The sequence below is a fragment of the Poecilia mexicana genome, unplaced genomic scaffold, assembly GCF_051168715.1.
Source record: "Poecilia mexicana isolate PSO_F unplaced genomic scaffold, ASM5116871v1 scaffold_11, whole genome shotgun sequence".
NCBI lineage: Eukaryota > Metazoa > Chordata > Actinopteri > Cyprinodontiformes > Poeciliidae > Poecilia > Poecilia mexicana.
The window spans coordinates 19,479,746-19,496,060 of NW_028263380.1; the positions used below are offsets into that span (position 1 = coordinate 19,479,746).

At 39.0% G+C, this 16,315-nt stretch overlaps 1 protein-coding gene across 3 annotated transcripts; it reads left to right on the plus strand.

Annotated features, from left to right (window-relative positions):
- Positions 1-210: 210 nt before the first annotated feature.
- On the plus strand, positions 211-15,325 carry ppp1r18 (protein phosphatase 1, regulatory subunit 18). Of its 3 annotated transcripts, none has more exons than XM_088010382.1 (3): positions 211-4,618; positions 11,875-12,010; positions 14,513-15,325. In XM_088010382.1, the coding sequence occupies exons 1-3, from the start codon at positions 725-727 to the stop codon at positions 14,530-14,532; spliced, it is 4,050 nt and encodes a 1,349-aa protein (XP_087866508.1). In that variant the 5' UTR covers positions 211-724; the 3' UTR covers positions 14,533-15,325. The 3 variants fall into 3 exon arrangements, with proteins under 3 accessions (XP_087866508.1, XP_087866506.1, XP_087866507.1); XM_088010381.1 differs by having other exon boundaries at positions 228-4,618; positions 11,875-12,085; XM_088010380.1 differs by lacking the exon at positions 14,513-15,325 and having other exon boundaries at positions 215-4,618; positions 11,875-12,612.
- Positions 15,326-16,315: the final 990 nt, after the last annotated feature.

Sequence of the window (16,315 nt, forward strand, 5' to 3'; positions counted from 1 at the left end):
TATGAATTTTGACCCAATATTTGGTCAAACTAACCCAACCTATGACCCAACAGCTTCAACCCAGAAATTGGGTTATGAAAATAACCCAGCATTTTTTACTGTGTATACTTTTTTTTATGTGGACGGCCCCCCAGGTCTGGGCCCTAAGTTAAATTGTTCTTAGGGCCTCCTCCATCTTTGGGCCGCCTCTGCCAGTGAAGCCGATCTTACAGCAGCAGATTTGGTAAATCTGGTCTGTTTCATGGCCGCTCCTCTCCTCCTCCTCTTCCTCATCATCCTCCCCAGTCGGTCCTCCCGGACGGAGAGATGGGCAGGGGGAGGGGGTCAGGAGTCGGCCAGACGGCTCTGCTCTTTAAACTCCTTTTCTTAGTTCCCACAATATGGTGTGTGCCACTAAACTCTCCTGACGGAATAGGCTGCAGTTATCGGATTAGAGCGCTGTGGTTCTGGAGCTGGAGACGGACGGAGCGGCCGTCGATCTCGCCTTCAGGCAAAGTCAACTTTCCGAGTGACTTCGCGGGACTGCATGCATTTTAAACGAAACTTTTTAAAGGCTTGATTCTTTCTTTCTTTCTTTATTTTTTATTTATTCGCTCTTCGGCTGATTAAGACGAGACGGAGCGCATTGGATCTTTGCGCAAGCTTCGTTGTCTGTAAGTGTTTCCTCGCAAAAGCAGAATCAGAGTTATCTAAATCCCAAACAATATCGCAAACTATTCGTATTATGATATGTTTTATCATTATTACACATGTTTGTGAAACAAAACTGGATTTTTTGCTAATATTTTATGTTTGTTTGTTTTTTTTTATTACAGATAATTCCTTAAATCTCCCGGGAGAGAGGTTTCGCCCACTTTGGCCAAAGAGGTGCACATTTCTTTTTGTTATGTCTGTTTCTTCTCTGCCAGAATGGAAGCAGCTTCTTCTGGAGAGAAAGAGGAGAGAGGAGGAGCAGCGAGAGAGGAGAGAAAAGGAGGAGGAGGAGAAGCTGGCCAGCATGCCCGCCTGGAAGCGAGGGATCATCCAGAGGAGGAAGGCCAAGCAGGAGAGTTTAGGTGACAGGGACAGAGACATCTGCCTGCTCCAGGTGGATGCCAGAACTCCCTCTGACTGCCTGAGTGACACTGACAGCTCGATTACGGTCAATCTGGGAAGCGAGACATCGCTCAGTCCGGATCCTGGGATGTGGCTGGACGCAGAGCCCAAACCTGGAAGTCAGGTGTCGATGGAAACCATCGTTCCAGTCCACGAGAATCCGTTTATTCGTACCCAAAGTGTGTGGAGAAAAGGCAAAGATCTGGAGGCGCCAAATGAGGTGGAGGGAAAACTCTGCGTCAGGTCGCAAGAAGTGGAGGTGAGCAGAGGACGAGATATTGAGCTGAAAATAGAAAGGTTTAGGGATTTGAGTGAAGGGTGGGAGAAAGAGAAGAGCAGGGAGAAGAGTCTAGGAAAAGAAAAGGAGAACAACCAAGAAGGATGTGAAAAAGACAAGAAACAGTGGAAAGACTCAGTGAAAGAGCAGGAGTTCCTTAAAGGGAAAAAAGAGATGGAGGAAAAAGCTGTCCCTCAACCATCTGGTCAGTTTTCACCCGTTCTTCCCTGCCTTCGAACCATCCGAGCCGACAACATCATCATCATCGAGCAGGACCGAAAAGGCAGCGATGAAAGAAGGGCGAGATGGAGAGAGGTGGAAAGAGAGACGCCCGAGGAGGACCAGCAGGGGAAAAGAGGGATGAAGATGGACCTGAGAGAGATCCTGGCAGGAGGAGGGAGCGTGACGGAGATCCGAGCCTCTGAAGTTCTGATCATCAAGCCGTCGGTCAGCACCGAAGAGCGGACAGGAGGAAAGTCTAGAGAGGACGGAGAAGGGAAGAGCAGCTTGGATGTAACCAGAGATACCAAATCAGAAATGTCTTGGCTGAGGGAAAAAGAGAAGGATAAACCCTGGGGTCAGGCAACTGTGATCAATAAAGACGATGGAGGAGACAGCTGTGATGATAATGTGTTTATTGAAAAGGGAGGAAGGGTCAGCAAGCTGCTGAGTAAGTTCGGAGAGCATCCAAAGCCTCCATCTCGGTCCAAAAGTTCAGATAACTTCCTCCAATCGGGGAGGAGAAAATACTCTGGAGACCAAGATGATCGACAGTCTGAGGAGAGAAAAGCAAATGGAAAGAACATGCTGATGAAAAGCACCCCAAAACGCTCCTTCAGCTTCTCGGATCGAGTCATTGGTGCTGTGGAGAATGGCTTAGGAGACGTAGGCAGTCAAGAGAGGATTCACCCCGACAAAAACGTTGCTCCTTGGGTGGATGTAGCAGGGGTAGCAAAGCTCAGGCTGAGCTGCAAGGAGCGCTTTGGAAAGCAAAGAAATGTAAAAGCTGAGGATGAAAAAGTAAATCAGAAGAAAAACGATGCAGAAATGTGGAAGAAACACAGGAGTGAGCTGAAGAAAGTTGAGCCTGTCAATAAGAGATCTGCAGAGAAAGTATTGGACACAGATGGAGACAAGGGGTTCACGGTGGCATCGGTGAAAAACACAGAGGGAATTACGTTTGCGAGAAGAGTGCCAATCAGACAAGACGGTAGAGCAAGAGCACAAAGAGACGCTAGGAGAGAGACAGGTTCGGAAAAAGATTCAGAAGCAGACGATGGACTGGAAAGAAAAGTGCAAACTGAAACAGATTATGTTGGTGCTTCATTGGAAGAGTCTCCCAATCCCAGTGAAGCTCCTGACAGTCAATGCAAACCTGATTCAGCTTTCACAGAGTGCTCCAGTTTGCTCTCCATGGTTCCAGATCAGATCCCCCACCGAGGGCCAGAGTGGAGCGGCACAGGACCACAAGGACCTTACCTCATGCACTCCGGTTTATCCCAACAAACCGAGGATCTTATTAGCAAAATAGAAAAAGTAGGGGACACAACTATCTACATAAACAATAAGGAGGAAAGACGTTACACTGCTGCACATGAAGAGGATTTTCAAACAGGAAGTCATTCCGGACCAGAGAGAGAGATTCCTAGATCTCCAAAAAAGATCCCACCTCTTGAGGTTCAAATCCCAAGGACTGTGTTTTATGTTGCTGAAGAGATGGCGGAGAGAAAAGGCAGCGAGTGTCGGAGCGTGGACGGACAAGACTGGGAAGGAGGTCAGAGGGTGGAAAGGAGGGACAGCTGGAGGATCGGAAAACCTTTGAGCCGGATCGAGTCCCTCCGAGAGAAGATCAGACAGAGAGAGCTGGATAAGCAAAGAGAAAGAGAGGCCCGGGTGGGAGATGGGTGTGAAGCTGCAGACGTCTGTGACGCTCCAGCAGCAGAGGACAGGTACGAGGTGAGAGGAAGTGAGGTAAAGAAAGAGTGGGAAGCTGTGGCGGTTCAGACAAGGTTGGCTGAACCGGAAAGTGTAAAGGGAGAAGCAGCAGAGCAGACATGCACGGGTGTGTATGACGTCAGACGGGAAGTCGGCGTGTTGAAAACCAGCCCTCAGCTTCCTGTTTCTGTCCTCAGTTCACAAGACAGCAGCAGAGAGGAAGTGGCAGGCGAGCGCTCAGCTTCTGCCTCTGAAGGCTCCCAGATTTCCGAGGATGAAGCTGACCCCCTGAAACATGTAGAGCCGCACCTGGAGCAGCACAGGGCCCAATACGAGAGCGCAGAAGAGGAAGACGAAGAAGAGGAGGAGGAAGACAGGGAGCTCTCCGAGGAGGAGTTGGAGAAATACACAACTTCTACAGATTCAATAGGATCTCTCTCTCCTTCGCCGCCTCATCCCAACTCTCTGGCAGTCATGAGTCGGATCTACAACCTGGACACAGTTGGCTCCAGAACTGGTTTATATCTGAGGGACAGGACAGTAGACATCCCATCTTCTGTACACCTTGTTAAAGTGAAGCCGTTTATGTCAAGCTCCCAGCAGGGGGATGGCAAAAGCAAAGCAGGTGACGACATCCGCGGGGTCCAGACGATACAGCAACAGATCGAGCAGTTTCAGCTGAAAGAGCAGGAAGTGCTGAAGTCATCTGCAAATACCTCTGCAAAGGAAAGAGAAGCAAAAATACAGCAGAGTCCCAAAAGAGAGTTAAAGCTACAGGTGAAAGAAGCTGAAGAAACACCAGACCTCAACCCCAAGGAGTCTCCTCAACATCTTTGTTCCCCAACATCTCAGCAGAAGCAAACTATCACCATCAACTCCTCAGTTTCAAGAACCCAATCACCTGACAACTTCCTGAAACCTACAAACTGTGCTCCGACTCCAGCCTCCTCGCCATGCTCGCCATCTCCTGCCAGCTCCCCCAGCATCTCCCCGTCTCCCAGCGCCTCGCCCAAGCTCTTCACCATCAAGAGCGCTTCTGGGGGCCCAGTAAAGAGAGGCGCCACCATCACAATCACCCCCAGAAAGCCTGTCGGAGGAGGAGCCACGGCGTCGGTGGCGAGGCCCGGGACAGCGGTACCAGCAGCAGCATCAGCAGGGTCGGCTAAAGCCCCACCCGAGCAACCGATGAGCCCCACTGTGGATGAGCCTTCAAAGAAGAAGTATCCAACGGCGGAGGAAATTGAGGTCATTGGTGGATATCAGAATCTGGAAAGGTCCTGTCTGGTCAAGAGTAAAGTGACACCAAAGAGGGTAAGTTTTAGTCTTTAAGTCATATAAAATGGAAGAACATTCACTCCCAGACATATTTACCCAACTATACAGAAATATATCTGACTTTGAGTTTAAAGTCACACCAAAATCCAAGTTTATCATTTTCTGACTGCTCTTGTTGTCAATTACAATACTCTTTCACTAGGACAGAGGTGCCCAAACTTTTTGTCAACTGGGTCAAAATCATAGATTCAAAAGTAGCTGCAGGCCCAAAAAACAACCTAAAATCAAGCAATCAACATTAGGTCCATTATAAAAACAGGATTTAATTTCTGCCAATAACTTCATGTTTTTTGTAAAATCTAATCTAAAAATTAGATTTCATTCTAGCGAATATCTGAGATTTTTTTTTACAGAAATGTACTACTTACTACTACTTTAATTTTGCATTTTGCTGTATTGACATTATTTTTCAGTTTTTAAAAGGATTTGGGTCCCTTTCTTTCAAAATGTCAGCTATATTTAGTCAAGTTTAATAAAGAGTAAAAGCTGATTTGGATGCAACTTTTCAGTAAAAGTCTCTGGATGAACTTGGCTTAATCTTTTATTAAAACTTTGTTAGAAAAATACGAATCCTTTGGTTGTACTTTACGTTCTGCTGTGCAGGAAAATCATGTTAGTAACTGATTTCAAATTAAAAGTCTCCACTTGCATCTACAGGCCAAATTTATATCATTTTTGAATTTCAGCTTGGGGCCACATAAAATCCGTCTGAGGGCCAGGAATGGCCCCCGGACCACACTTTGGACACCCCTGCACTAGGAGAACATCCCCTTTGATCGAGAAGTGTTATCACAGAGAAGGAGCTAAGCCAGTTAAAGCCTTATGAAGCACGACATCTTGATTCTGAGCCATAAACCCTGGAGCGATCTCCTGTTCCACCTGTGCTCTATTTCCCCTCTGACTTTTAACTTTTATTGCTTTTTGTGTTTTATTGTTATAAATAAACACACTAAGCATGGGACAAAAGCAGATTGAAGCTGGCGCTGCAAAAAACACAAAATATTACCAAATAATTTTGGTGCAGATTTTAACACACTTCAAATAAGACAAAACTAACTTAAAATTAACTTTTTAGCAAGTTATAAAGGCTGATTTTAAGTAAATAATTCATTAATATTGATGAAAATGTGCTCGTTCCATTGGCAGATAAATTAACTTATAAAATGGGGGAAAATGTTTTGTTATAAGTTTTACAATCTGCCACTGGAACTAGTACTTTTTCATCAATATTAAGGAATTGTTGACTTAAAATAAGCCTCTATAACTTGCTAAAAAGTTACTTTTAAGTTAGTTTTGTCTTATTTCAAGTATACAAAGATATTTGCACTATGAACTAGACTAAAGTACTTGGTAAAATTTTGTGTTTTTGCAGTGTAGGCTTCAGTGGAGGCAGAAAAGCTGCATAGGAAACCACAATGAGGCAACATTTCTTCCCTTCAGTTTTATAAATTTTGTGTACCTGCTTGAATCACAAGATTTTATGAGAGAATTCACACAGGATAACTTCACAAGAACACTTCACCAATAACTCACTGTACAAAGTTAATTTTACTTTCGTAAGTAGGGAAATGCAAGTAAGAGTCAAAAGTAAAGATTTTCACCATCTTGTGAAGATCACTCTTGCTCTTTTTGAACATTTCCAGCCTTTTTTAGATGACTCAAGTGGCTGTTTTGGTGTTTTAACACTTCTAAGCTCCTTGAAATTTCCCCCGTAGACTGCTTCCTTCTCTTCCTGCAACTGTTGAGTCAGCCTTTGCTGCCTCTCGCACAAATCACTCTTTGTGTGCTCTTTGGCTCTGACCCTAGCGGGGGCTTCGGGTTGATGGACTGCATGTCCGTCTTTGAGCATGTTGTCCCTCTGAGTGTTTCAGACGTCCAGCGGCCAAGTTTTAGTTGGATGTGCATGGTTTGTTGAGGAAAATAGACAGTGTTTGAAGACCAGGTTGGTATTCGGGTGGCATTGAGGAGAGATAAAGACAAGATGGCAATTTGTTGTTATCTGTTGTGAGAAGATTAAAGTATTTTTATTTGGTCTGACAGAAACTCCCTGTCACGCTGTGTGTCTTTACTCGCTTCCTCTTTCAGATGTCTGAGCTTCTCTAAAAAAGTATAAGGTTAACAAAACGGAAGAGATGTAGAGTCCACTTTTAAATCCCCAAACTCTTGTTTTAAGGACTTCTTTAAGTCCCTCTGTGACTAAAGCCTAAGGTTATACTCATACTCAGATGCTTAGCTACAAATTAACGATTTTGTCACAGAATTGAACAAATTTAAATGTCAGAGAAAGAGAACGTGGGTAAATACAAAAATCAGTTTTTAAATGATGATTTCAAGTTAAGTTAAGTTTATTTTCATAGCACATTTCAGTAGCAGGGTATTTCAAAAAAATGGTGCACTAATTTTTTGGCCGATTGCCGATGACCAATGTTTAAAAACATGATCTGCTGATTCTGATTTTGGTCATACCAATTTTTTTTTGTCTGAAATGTTGCTAAATATAGCAAGAAAGTGGCAACAGAGGGATGAATATTATTAACTGGAAACATGCAGGCATGACCTGGTGGGCTGGTCTGTCAGTCAAACGTATCTCACTGTAGAGCAGAAGAGGACAGTGGATGATTTTTAGACGTTGGCAGAGGTAGATAACGTCGACCATAATACATTATTTATTTATTAAACAGCAATAAACATTATGTCAAATGCCATAATCAAAATCAACAAGCGGCTACAGGAACAGACAAGGATACAAACCAAACTTGTCTTTTTATTGTATAACTTTTAATGAGGAAAGATGGCGGCGATGGATAGCAGCCGTTAATCATAACGACTAGCAACTGTTAATAATAGTGACTGTCAGCCTCGGTGTAGCCGACACGTTTTACAAGGTAAGAAGATTAACGTTAATTTATTTTAGAAGTAAGTATGATTCGAAACATATCAAATATTGTATTATGGAGAAGCTACGCGTCTAGCCGTAACCATGGAAACAGTGCCGCACCGTCATGTAGCCTAGCATGTCCGGAAAAAACAAACTGGCTAGCTTCTCGTCTTTTGTGCTTCTCGTTTTATTGTGTTTTTAATCCTGCTCCGGTTCAAGGGGGAACGCTTTTTATGACACATTGTCATAAATCATGTGGTGTGAATTCAAGTGGAGTCGGCAATTTGATCAATACGTGAGGAAGGAGGAGGTATGGGTCGGTTTCTAAGCTAGCAATTTCCAACTTTTGTAAATACCAGATGTGTTACGTTCACAGACAAATTAGCTCGACTCGAACAAGTAAAAGCCATAAAGAAAATGGCAAAAACAACTTAGGAAAACAATTTCAGTCGCTCAGTTCAGTCCTCCCGTCCCTCACTTCCTTTGGCCTCTTTCAGTGGTTTAGTGGATGTAGTTGCACGAAGCTGAAGTTGGTTTCCAATTCCAGCTTCCAATAGCTAAAGGGCGATTCCACTTAATTTTTCACTACCTTCCGCATCTTTAATCAACTCTCGTTTAAAAACTTCTACACCTAGACACTTGAAACTTGGAGTAGATTATTCTCTTCTTCAAGCTGAATATTTAAAACCATGTTTGTGATTTGTGAAACCTTTTTCTGATTTGTGGAACTTCAATAAAGGCTGATTTCGGACATTTTTTGGATATTGGTCACTCCAGCTCTAAAACTACAACACCTAGACTCTTCAAACCTGGACTATATTATTCTACTCTAATAGCAGAATATTTTAATCCATGTTTGGAATTTGTGAAACCTTTATATGATTTGTGAAACTTCACTAAAGATCAGATTACTATTCATACATGCTCCATGCAGTTTTTTTCAAATTCAATCCTAATTCAAAACCACTTTATTAATCCCAATGGGAAATAAAATGTTGGTGTAACTCATTAATTTTTCAAAGAGTTATTGTAGATGGTGATGGCTGTTGGAAGGAAAGGTCTTTTGCAGGGGTCTGGTAAGTGAAGTGAAGTTTCACAAATCACAAACATGATTCTAAATATTATACTATTAGAGCAGAATAATTTAGTCCAAGTTTGAAGAGTCTAGGTCTTATAAATTTGGAATTAGAGCAGTTCTCGTGTGACCGAGATAAAAAAAAAAAAAAGAAGTGGTGATATCGCACTTTTTGGAAGTTTCACAAATCAGAAAAATGTTTCACAAATACCAAACATGGTTTTAAATATCCAGCTTGAAGAGGAGAATAATCTAGTCCAGGTTTGAAGTGTCTAGGAGTTGTAGTTTTTTAATTAGAGCAGATCTATGGTGATCCAGATGCCAGAAAATGGTGAAAATTGAACTTCATTGAGTTTTCACAAATCAGATAAAAGTTTCACAAATCCCAAACATGGTTATAAATGTTCTGCTATTAGAGCAGAATAATCGAGTCCAGGTTTGAAGTGTCTAGGTGTTGTAGTTTTTTAATTAGAGCAGATCTAGTGTGATCCAGATGAAAAAAAAAGGTGATTATCGAACTTTATTGAGTTTTCACAAATCACAAACAAGGTTTTAAATATTCAGATTGAAGAAGAGAATAATCTACTCCAAGTTTCAAGTGTCTAGGTGTAGTAGTTTTTAAACTAGAGTTGATTAAAGATGCGGAAAGTAGTGAAAAATTAAGTGGAATCGCCCTTTAGCTATTGGAAGCTGGAATTGGAAACCAACTTCAGCTTCATTGTAGTTGCAAAGGTCAACAGTAAAAGACTCGATGCCAGTTGAAACTCTTGGTGGTTGTTGCGGCCCAACCAGTCTATATTTAAAAGCAATACCTTTTTCACATAGGTTGAGGCCTGCTTGGTTTTCTTTTTTCCTTTAATAAATACAATAATTTCAGAACTGTCTTTTTCCTTGTTTCTGCTACATTTAAGAGTAGCAGAAACAGAATCTATAAACACCTTATAGCTTTTTGTCATGTAATTCAGGCTATAAGGACTTACTCTCTTAGCTGCAGTAAGAGATGACCACAAAGTGATTTTCTGACCACCTGTTGCTCACGTTGTTGGTGCCTTTCAGACCGTTTGACGTCAGCCATCCTTCCCTCCCCCCTCAACACCATCACATCACAGTAGGGGGTGAACCGCCTGAGCTTCAACTGACTCAGTCTTTTCTTTCTACTTTTGTACCTCAGATCTTGTGTAATATTACTAAACATAGACTCCTGCAGCAAGATCTTGTTGGGCATTTTTTTGTCCCTGTAATATTTACTCTTCTGTCCCATGTATTGTTTGAATTTTTTTTTACCTCTGCATAGTCCCACGAATGTTTTGCAAAAGGAAGTCAGTGTAGGAGGCGACCTCAAAGCTACTCTCTGTTGCTAGTTTCAGCCTTGCATTGTTGTGCCTTTGAATTTAAATGCATGAACTTCCCTCTTCTTGGCTTCTTCTTTGGCTCTGCTCTCCTGCAGCGTTAGCCTGGGTTAATCAGGGTCAGGGATGCAGGATTAGCCTTCTGTGCCTTAGTTTGATTCGGCCAGCCTCACTTGAGCGGAGCTGTTCTCTGCACTTCAGACGGCCACAGTTCAAAGCGAAGCAGCTCCATGCACACCTTGTCTGCACTTCTAAATGTACTTACTGCCCCATCCAGGCATCAGAGCTGAGCTTCTGTGATTAAGTCTGTCGATGTGCCGCTGCTTCCTTTAAACTAACTGCTTCGTAAACAACCTCCACTGGGCTTTGCTCTACTTTTTTTTTTATTAAGAAAACCAGAACTTAGCGTTCAGTTTCTGTTTCTGCTTCTGCTTCCTAATTTGCGCCGCTCTCCAGTCAACAACTGCAAGGGGTGATTGGAGTATTTCTGCTGTTTTAAGCCTCACGATGTCAGTTGGCTTAACAGTCATAGCGTGTGCAGACGCCTCTCAGAGACACACTGAAACTTTTTCCAGCACCTACACCCTGTCTGTCTTTGCAAGTTGAAGTTAGCATATCTAAGAGGAAATAGGCCGAGTTTGAAGCCGTTTGTCTTCAGTTAGAAACATTTTTCCACAATAGGTCACGTTTGCTATCATACAAAGTAAAACATCTAGTTTTACTGTTTAAGTCAAATAAATTTAGCAAGTTTTAGATTTTGTGTGAGTTTGTGAAAAATAAACTTTCAGTATTAAGTTGTGTTAACTTTTTATTAATTTTGTCAAACCTCCAAGAGTTGTATAAACTAGAGTTTTTAGGTTAGCACTTAAAAAAACTGAAAAAAGAAACAGATAGGAGTGGGAACTATTTCCCAGAATGCTTAGCGGCATGTTTCTGTATCCTGAGATGGAAGTGTGTTACATTGATCTGACTGGTGTTTTATTAAGGCAAATGTTTGTTTTAATGCTTGATGATCATGTCCTGATCACACTAAATGTTTCTGAGCAGAATTCATTCTTATGTTTAATAAAATTCATTATCAGATCAGAAATTTTGTTCATGCAATTTGAAACAAGAATTTAATTTACTCTAAAGTAAAATAAGTAGTTATTTTAACTTGAGATTGTTAGTATGTGGCTCTTTAACTAGGTGAGAGAATTTTTTTTGTTGCACTTTGTGAAATAATTATTTGGTTTAAATTGCAGCATTAAGTTAAAACTTACAATTCAGTTGTTTAGAAAACTTGTCTCTTGTTGTTAAATAAACTTCATGAACTTTAATTTCTGAGTTAAAACCAAAACAATTTCCTTATTGACTTAAATTTCATTTTTGAGGCAGCAGGTGGGCTTTCATTTTCAAGTTAAACCACCTTCAAATGTTTTACAGTGTATGAAAAAAAACAGGTTTCTGTGTTTTTATTTTTGTCAAACTTAAAAGGGGTTGTCAAATGTTAATTTAATTTATAAAGAGAAAAATGCTGTGAAACCCGTCATGTCTCTTAGTGAAAATGTTTTTGTCCTCATTAACATTAACACTATTTTTGAACAGCTAAGTAAAATTTCAACTTACTCATATAAATGTATCGCACTTCCATCTCAGGATACAAAACGTGCCGCTAAGCATTCTGGGAAATAGTTCCCTCTCCTGTCTTTTTATTCTTTCAGTGTTTTTAACCCAAAAAATTAATAAAAAAGTTAACACAACTTACTACTGTAAGTTTATCTTTCACTAACTCAGACATTTCGGTTCAAAATCAAAAAGTCGCAAAATTTATTTGACTTAAAGAGCAGAAGAAAGTAGACACAACTAAATGCAGCTCAGATGTTTTACAGTTCGACTTCGCTCATTTAATATAATACAATAAAACCAAAATGTGTGTTGTCTTTTGCAGGGGAAGGTGTGTTTTGATGAAGACCAGCTGGAGCAGGTGTGTGAGTATCCTTCAGAGACCTTCATGCTGACGTTGAGCCCACTCCCTTATGACCTTGAGAAAAAGGAGAAGGAGGCGCACAAGGACGATGGTGAAGGTGAGGGAGGAGGAGGAGTTGTGCTCAAAAGCACGAAGAGCACAGGGACGGCGACGACACCTCGCCTGAGAGTGGGTCAGTGTCACCCCCGTCTCCGAAGACATAAAGTTTAATGAATGTTTTATGTCTTACAGATGTCCTGAGAAATTATCTATCTATTGGGTTTGATTTATTCATTTTAAAAAGTTGATGTTTTAGTCAAAATAAAGGGTTTTTCTTGGTGAAGCTCCAGCTAGAGCACAGGTGTCCAAAGTGTGGCCTGGGGGCCATTTGTGGCCCTTGAGCTGACTATTGTGGCCCCCAATAACTATTTAAATAATTTAACAAATTTAGAGAGTTTCAATTTGTAATCAAGGTAAAAGCCAAATTTGCTGCAGGTTTTATTTTATTTATTTTTACCAAACTTGGCTAAATATAGCAAATGTTTTGAAAGAAAGTGACCCAAATTCTATTATTATTACTGAAAATAAATGCATTCAGTCTAACCCAAAAGAAACTAAAAACTAAATGTCTTTCTTTTAATACAGCAAATATGCAGAATGTACAATGGGGTAATTGTAGAGGAAAAAAAGAGTAAATTTCTGCCAAAAAAAAAAAAAAAACCTCATACATTTTGACACTAATCTCAGAAATTTTCCTCAAAAAATTTGAAAATGTCTAAGTTTCAAAAATCTAAATTTTTTGACATTTGAAACTAAATTTATAATTTTTCCTAGAAAATGTCTGAGATTAATCACTAAATTTCTGAAGTCTTTGGTGGAAATTTAATTAAATTTTTATTATTTTCAATGGCCCTACTACACTGTCATAAAAATCCCTTTCAACTTTTGGATCTACAATGGAAATTCATTTTGAAAAAATAAAAAATATGGGCTACTTTATCCGCTTGATTTTAGGTTAGGATTTTTTTTTATCCAGTCGACAGTTTTGGCCCATGTGACAAAACGTTGGGATACCCCTGAGACAGAGGTTATAAATCACATTGGAATAAACAGCAAACAAATGTTTTACAGGCATATATCCTCACCACTGCCTCATGTTTGTACTATCGACCTTTAACCTGAGCTGACTTTTCTTGCAGTCTGAACGTTATGGGTTCGACTCCAGCTTCATGTTTATCCCTGTTTCTATGCACTTTACCACATTCTGCCTGCTGGTCTGCATACACAGCTCTGGAAAACATTAAGAGACCATTTAAAATGATCAGTTTCTCTGATTTTATCCTTTATAGGTTTATGTTTGAGTAAAATGAATATTGCTCTTTTATTCTGTAAACTACTGACAACATGTCTCTGAAATTCCAATCAAAAAACTTGTATTTATTAGCAGAGATTGAAAAATGGTCAGAATAAGAAAAAACATGCAGTCCTTTCAGACCTCAAATAATGCAAAGAAAACAAGTTAATATTCATTTAGAAACAGCAAAACTGCTGTTTTAACTCAGGAAGAGTTCAGATGGAATAACTGAGGTTTTCAATGAGGGTCAGTGCAGTGGGCTCTTAGTCTTTTCCAGAACTGCATGTGTTTGAATACATGTTTGTGAGTGCAATTTGGTGAATGTGGCTTTAATATAAAATGCTTTGAGTGATTAGCAGAAATGCACAACATAAAGTCCACTTCCAATAAAACATGCTGCTAAATCGTTCACTGATTAAAATTGTTGTGACATATAGTTGGTTTCTTGCAACAACATCCTTATAAATATTCACCAAATTGCATAAAGCCACTGTTTTTGTATGACTTTGTATAATTTGTTTCTGTTGAAAGCATCAGTTGCTTTTGCAAGTATTTGGACTTTTTTAGCCTGCCAGCACTGTAGTTTTCAGTTTGTTACTGATACTGTTTCCCCGAAAGGTCAAAACAATGGTTTAATTCCTCTTCATTCCAGTTTGTTAACCCTCAGACAACTTCCCTTTTATTTTTTTATAATCAACGTTTTAACTGGGTAAAAAATACGTCTCAAGTGAGTTTTGCTTTAGCATGCTAGTTAGCGTTGTAGCAATAATTTCCCCTAAAATTTTCAGAGGAATGAAACATTACCAATGCTCTCAGTATCTTTTTAAGTTTTATTTTATGTCCCTGTATATACCTGATTTTATTACTTTTAGTTTTTAAGTAGTATAAATATCTATTCATATTATCAAGCTAGCATGTCTTCCTTTAGCATGCTAGTTAGCATCAGAGTTTCCTAAACATGTTTTATTACCTTCCTGAATGTTTTTGCTGTTATTTAAACTCCTCTGACATTTGAATGGTTTGTTGTGAAGGAGAAAATACAGATCATTGAGATCTTATTTTCTAAATAAATGGGGTAAAATCTGTAAATAACAGGTGAGCAATGTGGGCAAGCTCATTATAAAGAAGAAGAGTTAAACTGCACCCGTATATTCCTGTAGACACAATTGGTAATTTATTAACGAAGAGTAATCCATCTTAAAATCTAATTGTATTCAAAACGTAAATAAAGATCCACTTTAATTTCCTTTCGTCTCTGTCTTCCAGATGAGTCTTGCCCTCGGTAGAAGCCAATCATCTTCACCAAAATTGCCCATGTGATGAGATCATCGACATTTTATCAAAATATCCTATAATTTTTTATCCTCTGTTGACTTATTGGTGTGTTGTATTCATTTTGGCATCTTTGCTTAATGTAGAATCAGTTCATTTAGGATGAGGCACATGGTTGTTTACTGTGGGAACATTTATTTGAAGGGACAGTTGTGAATGTTAAAGCACGGTACGTATGTAAAAAGATAAAAATAAAAACTCAGGTGTGCATTTCTGAGTGATGACAATCACTTATCTATGCAATAAGAACAAATGAAAAGAAGATTTTATTTTCCAGGTGATATATTTTATAGTTTCTTCTATATTTGTCTTTTAAATGTTAGAATGCTCTGAAAAAATAGACTTGAAGTGATTTTTATGTCATCTGGATTTATGTGCCTGCTGGATTAGCTCATACAGATGACCTAAAGATTAATGTAATCTGATAGTTTGAAGCCTGTTTAATAAACCAACTTCCACTGGGTTTTGGTGCAATGTGTGACATGATTGGTCTATGAACATGGACTCTGTTAAAGGTTTTATTTTTGGTGTTTTTATTGTGACTGGGACCTGAACGGATGTCAATGAGAGGAAGATTTTATTTCAACCCAGACACCAGATGCACTTCAGCTGATTTTGGACTTTTATTTTGCTTATTTAACCTCAATATTTCAATTGGTAAAGATTATGTGCATGTGACGGTTTTCCTTTGATGGTTATGGAAGCTGGCTTCAAAACAGAAAAAGCTAATAAAGTGTTATAAAACAGTTTTATGTCCTTTTTTTGGTGCTTGTATTTAAATAAATGTTTCTCAGCAGTTTCTGTTTTGAGTCACAATTAAATTACTTTTCCCAGATGTTTTCCCAGATGTATTTTAGTTCTGGTTTTCTTTGAAAATATTGCGAAATGTTGAAATTATGGAACTGAAAACTATTTTAATGTCTTTGGCTCTTGTGTTTGTCAACAGATGTCCCACAGTGTTATTTTGTATTTTTCCAAAATGTTTTTGATTAGATGATCAATAACAGTACTGTAAAACATATCCAGTGAATAAAAACAAACAAAATTGAAACCCAAATAAAAATATTTTTGTAATAAGATCCTCACTATAACCACAAAACTAAATAATTCCTAATTTTTGTACTATTTCTTAATTCTCCTTTTACTCAAATCTAGAAATACAAAAACAAATTGAAAAAATAATCATATATGTGATTATTTAAACTAAACTGGAAATAAATGATTCAATTGATTCTAACATATATAAATAATTAAATGTGAAAATTTGTTAACATTTAATTTGCCTTCACATCAGAAGAAATTATCTAAGTTCATTCACCAGTCCGCTGTTCATGACCTATTTTTATTTTAATCTGATTGTTTCACCCTTTAAAATAAATCAGGTGTCACTTTCACGAGCTATAATGGATGTGGCACAGGAAGTGTGAAATAATTGCATAAATACTACAGGAATTACAAATTATGCAAAGTTAAGTGGAATTTCTGTGACAATAATTCATATGAGTAACAGAAAAAATAAATCAGGCAATAAAAATTTTCCAAATCAGTTTCTTTTAACAGAAAAACTTAATAACGTTAACAAAAACTGCAGGTGTGTTTGTTTTTCTTTCAGTGGGAAGAAAAGCCTGAAAATGTACCCAAGTAATAGTAATTATACTTCATATAAAGTTACTCAAGTATAGTACAGCGTAGTAAAAATAATCCTAAAAGCAATTTTTTTTCTAAATAGTTACTGAA

Excerpts from the sequence above, each read along its gene's own strand:
- ppp1r18 (XM_088010380.1), top strand. The coding sequence starts at position 725 with ATGATATGTTTTATCATTATTACACATGTTTGTGAAACAAAACTGGAT. Across the intron at positions 4,619-11,874 it reads GTAAAGTGACACCAAAGAGG|GGGAAGGTGTGTTTTGATGA; the intron begins GTAAGTTTTAGT and ends TGTCTTTTGCAG.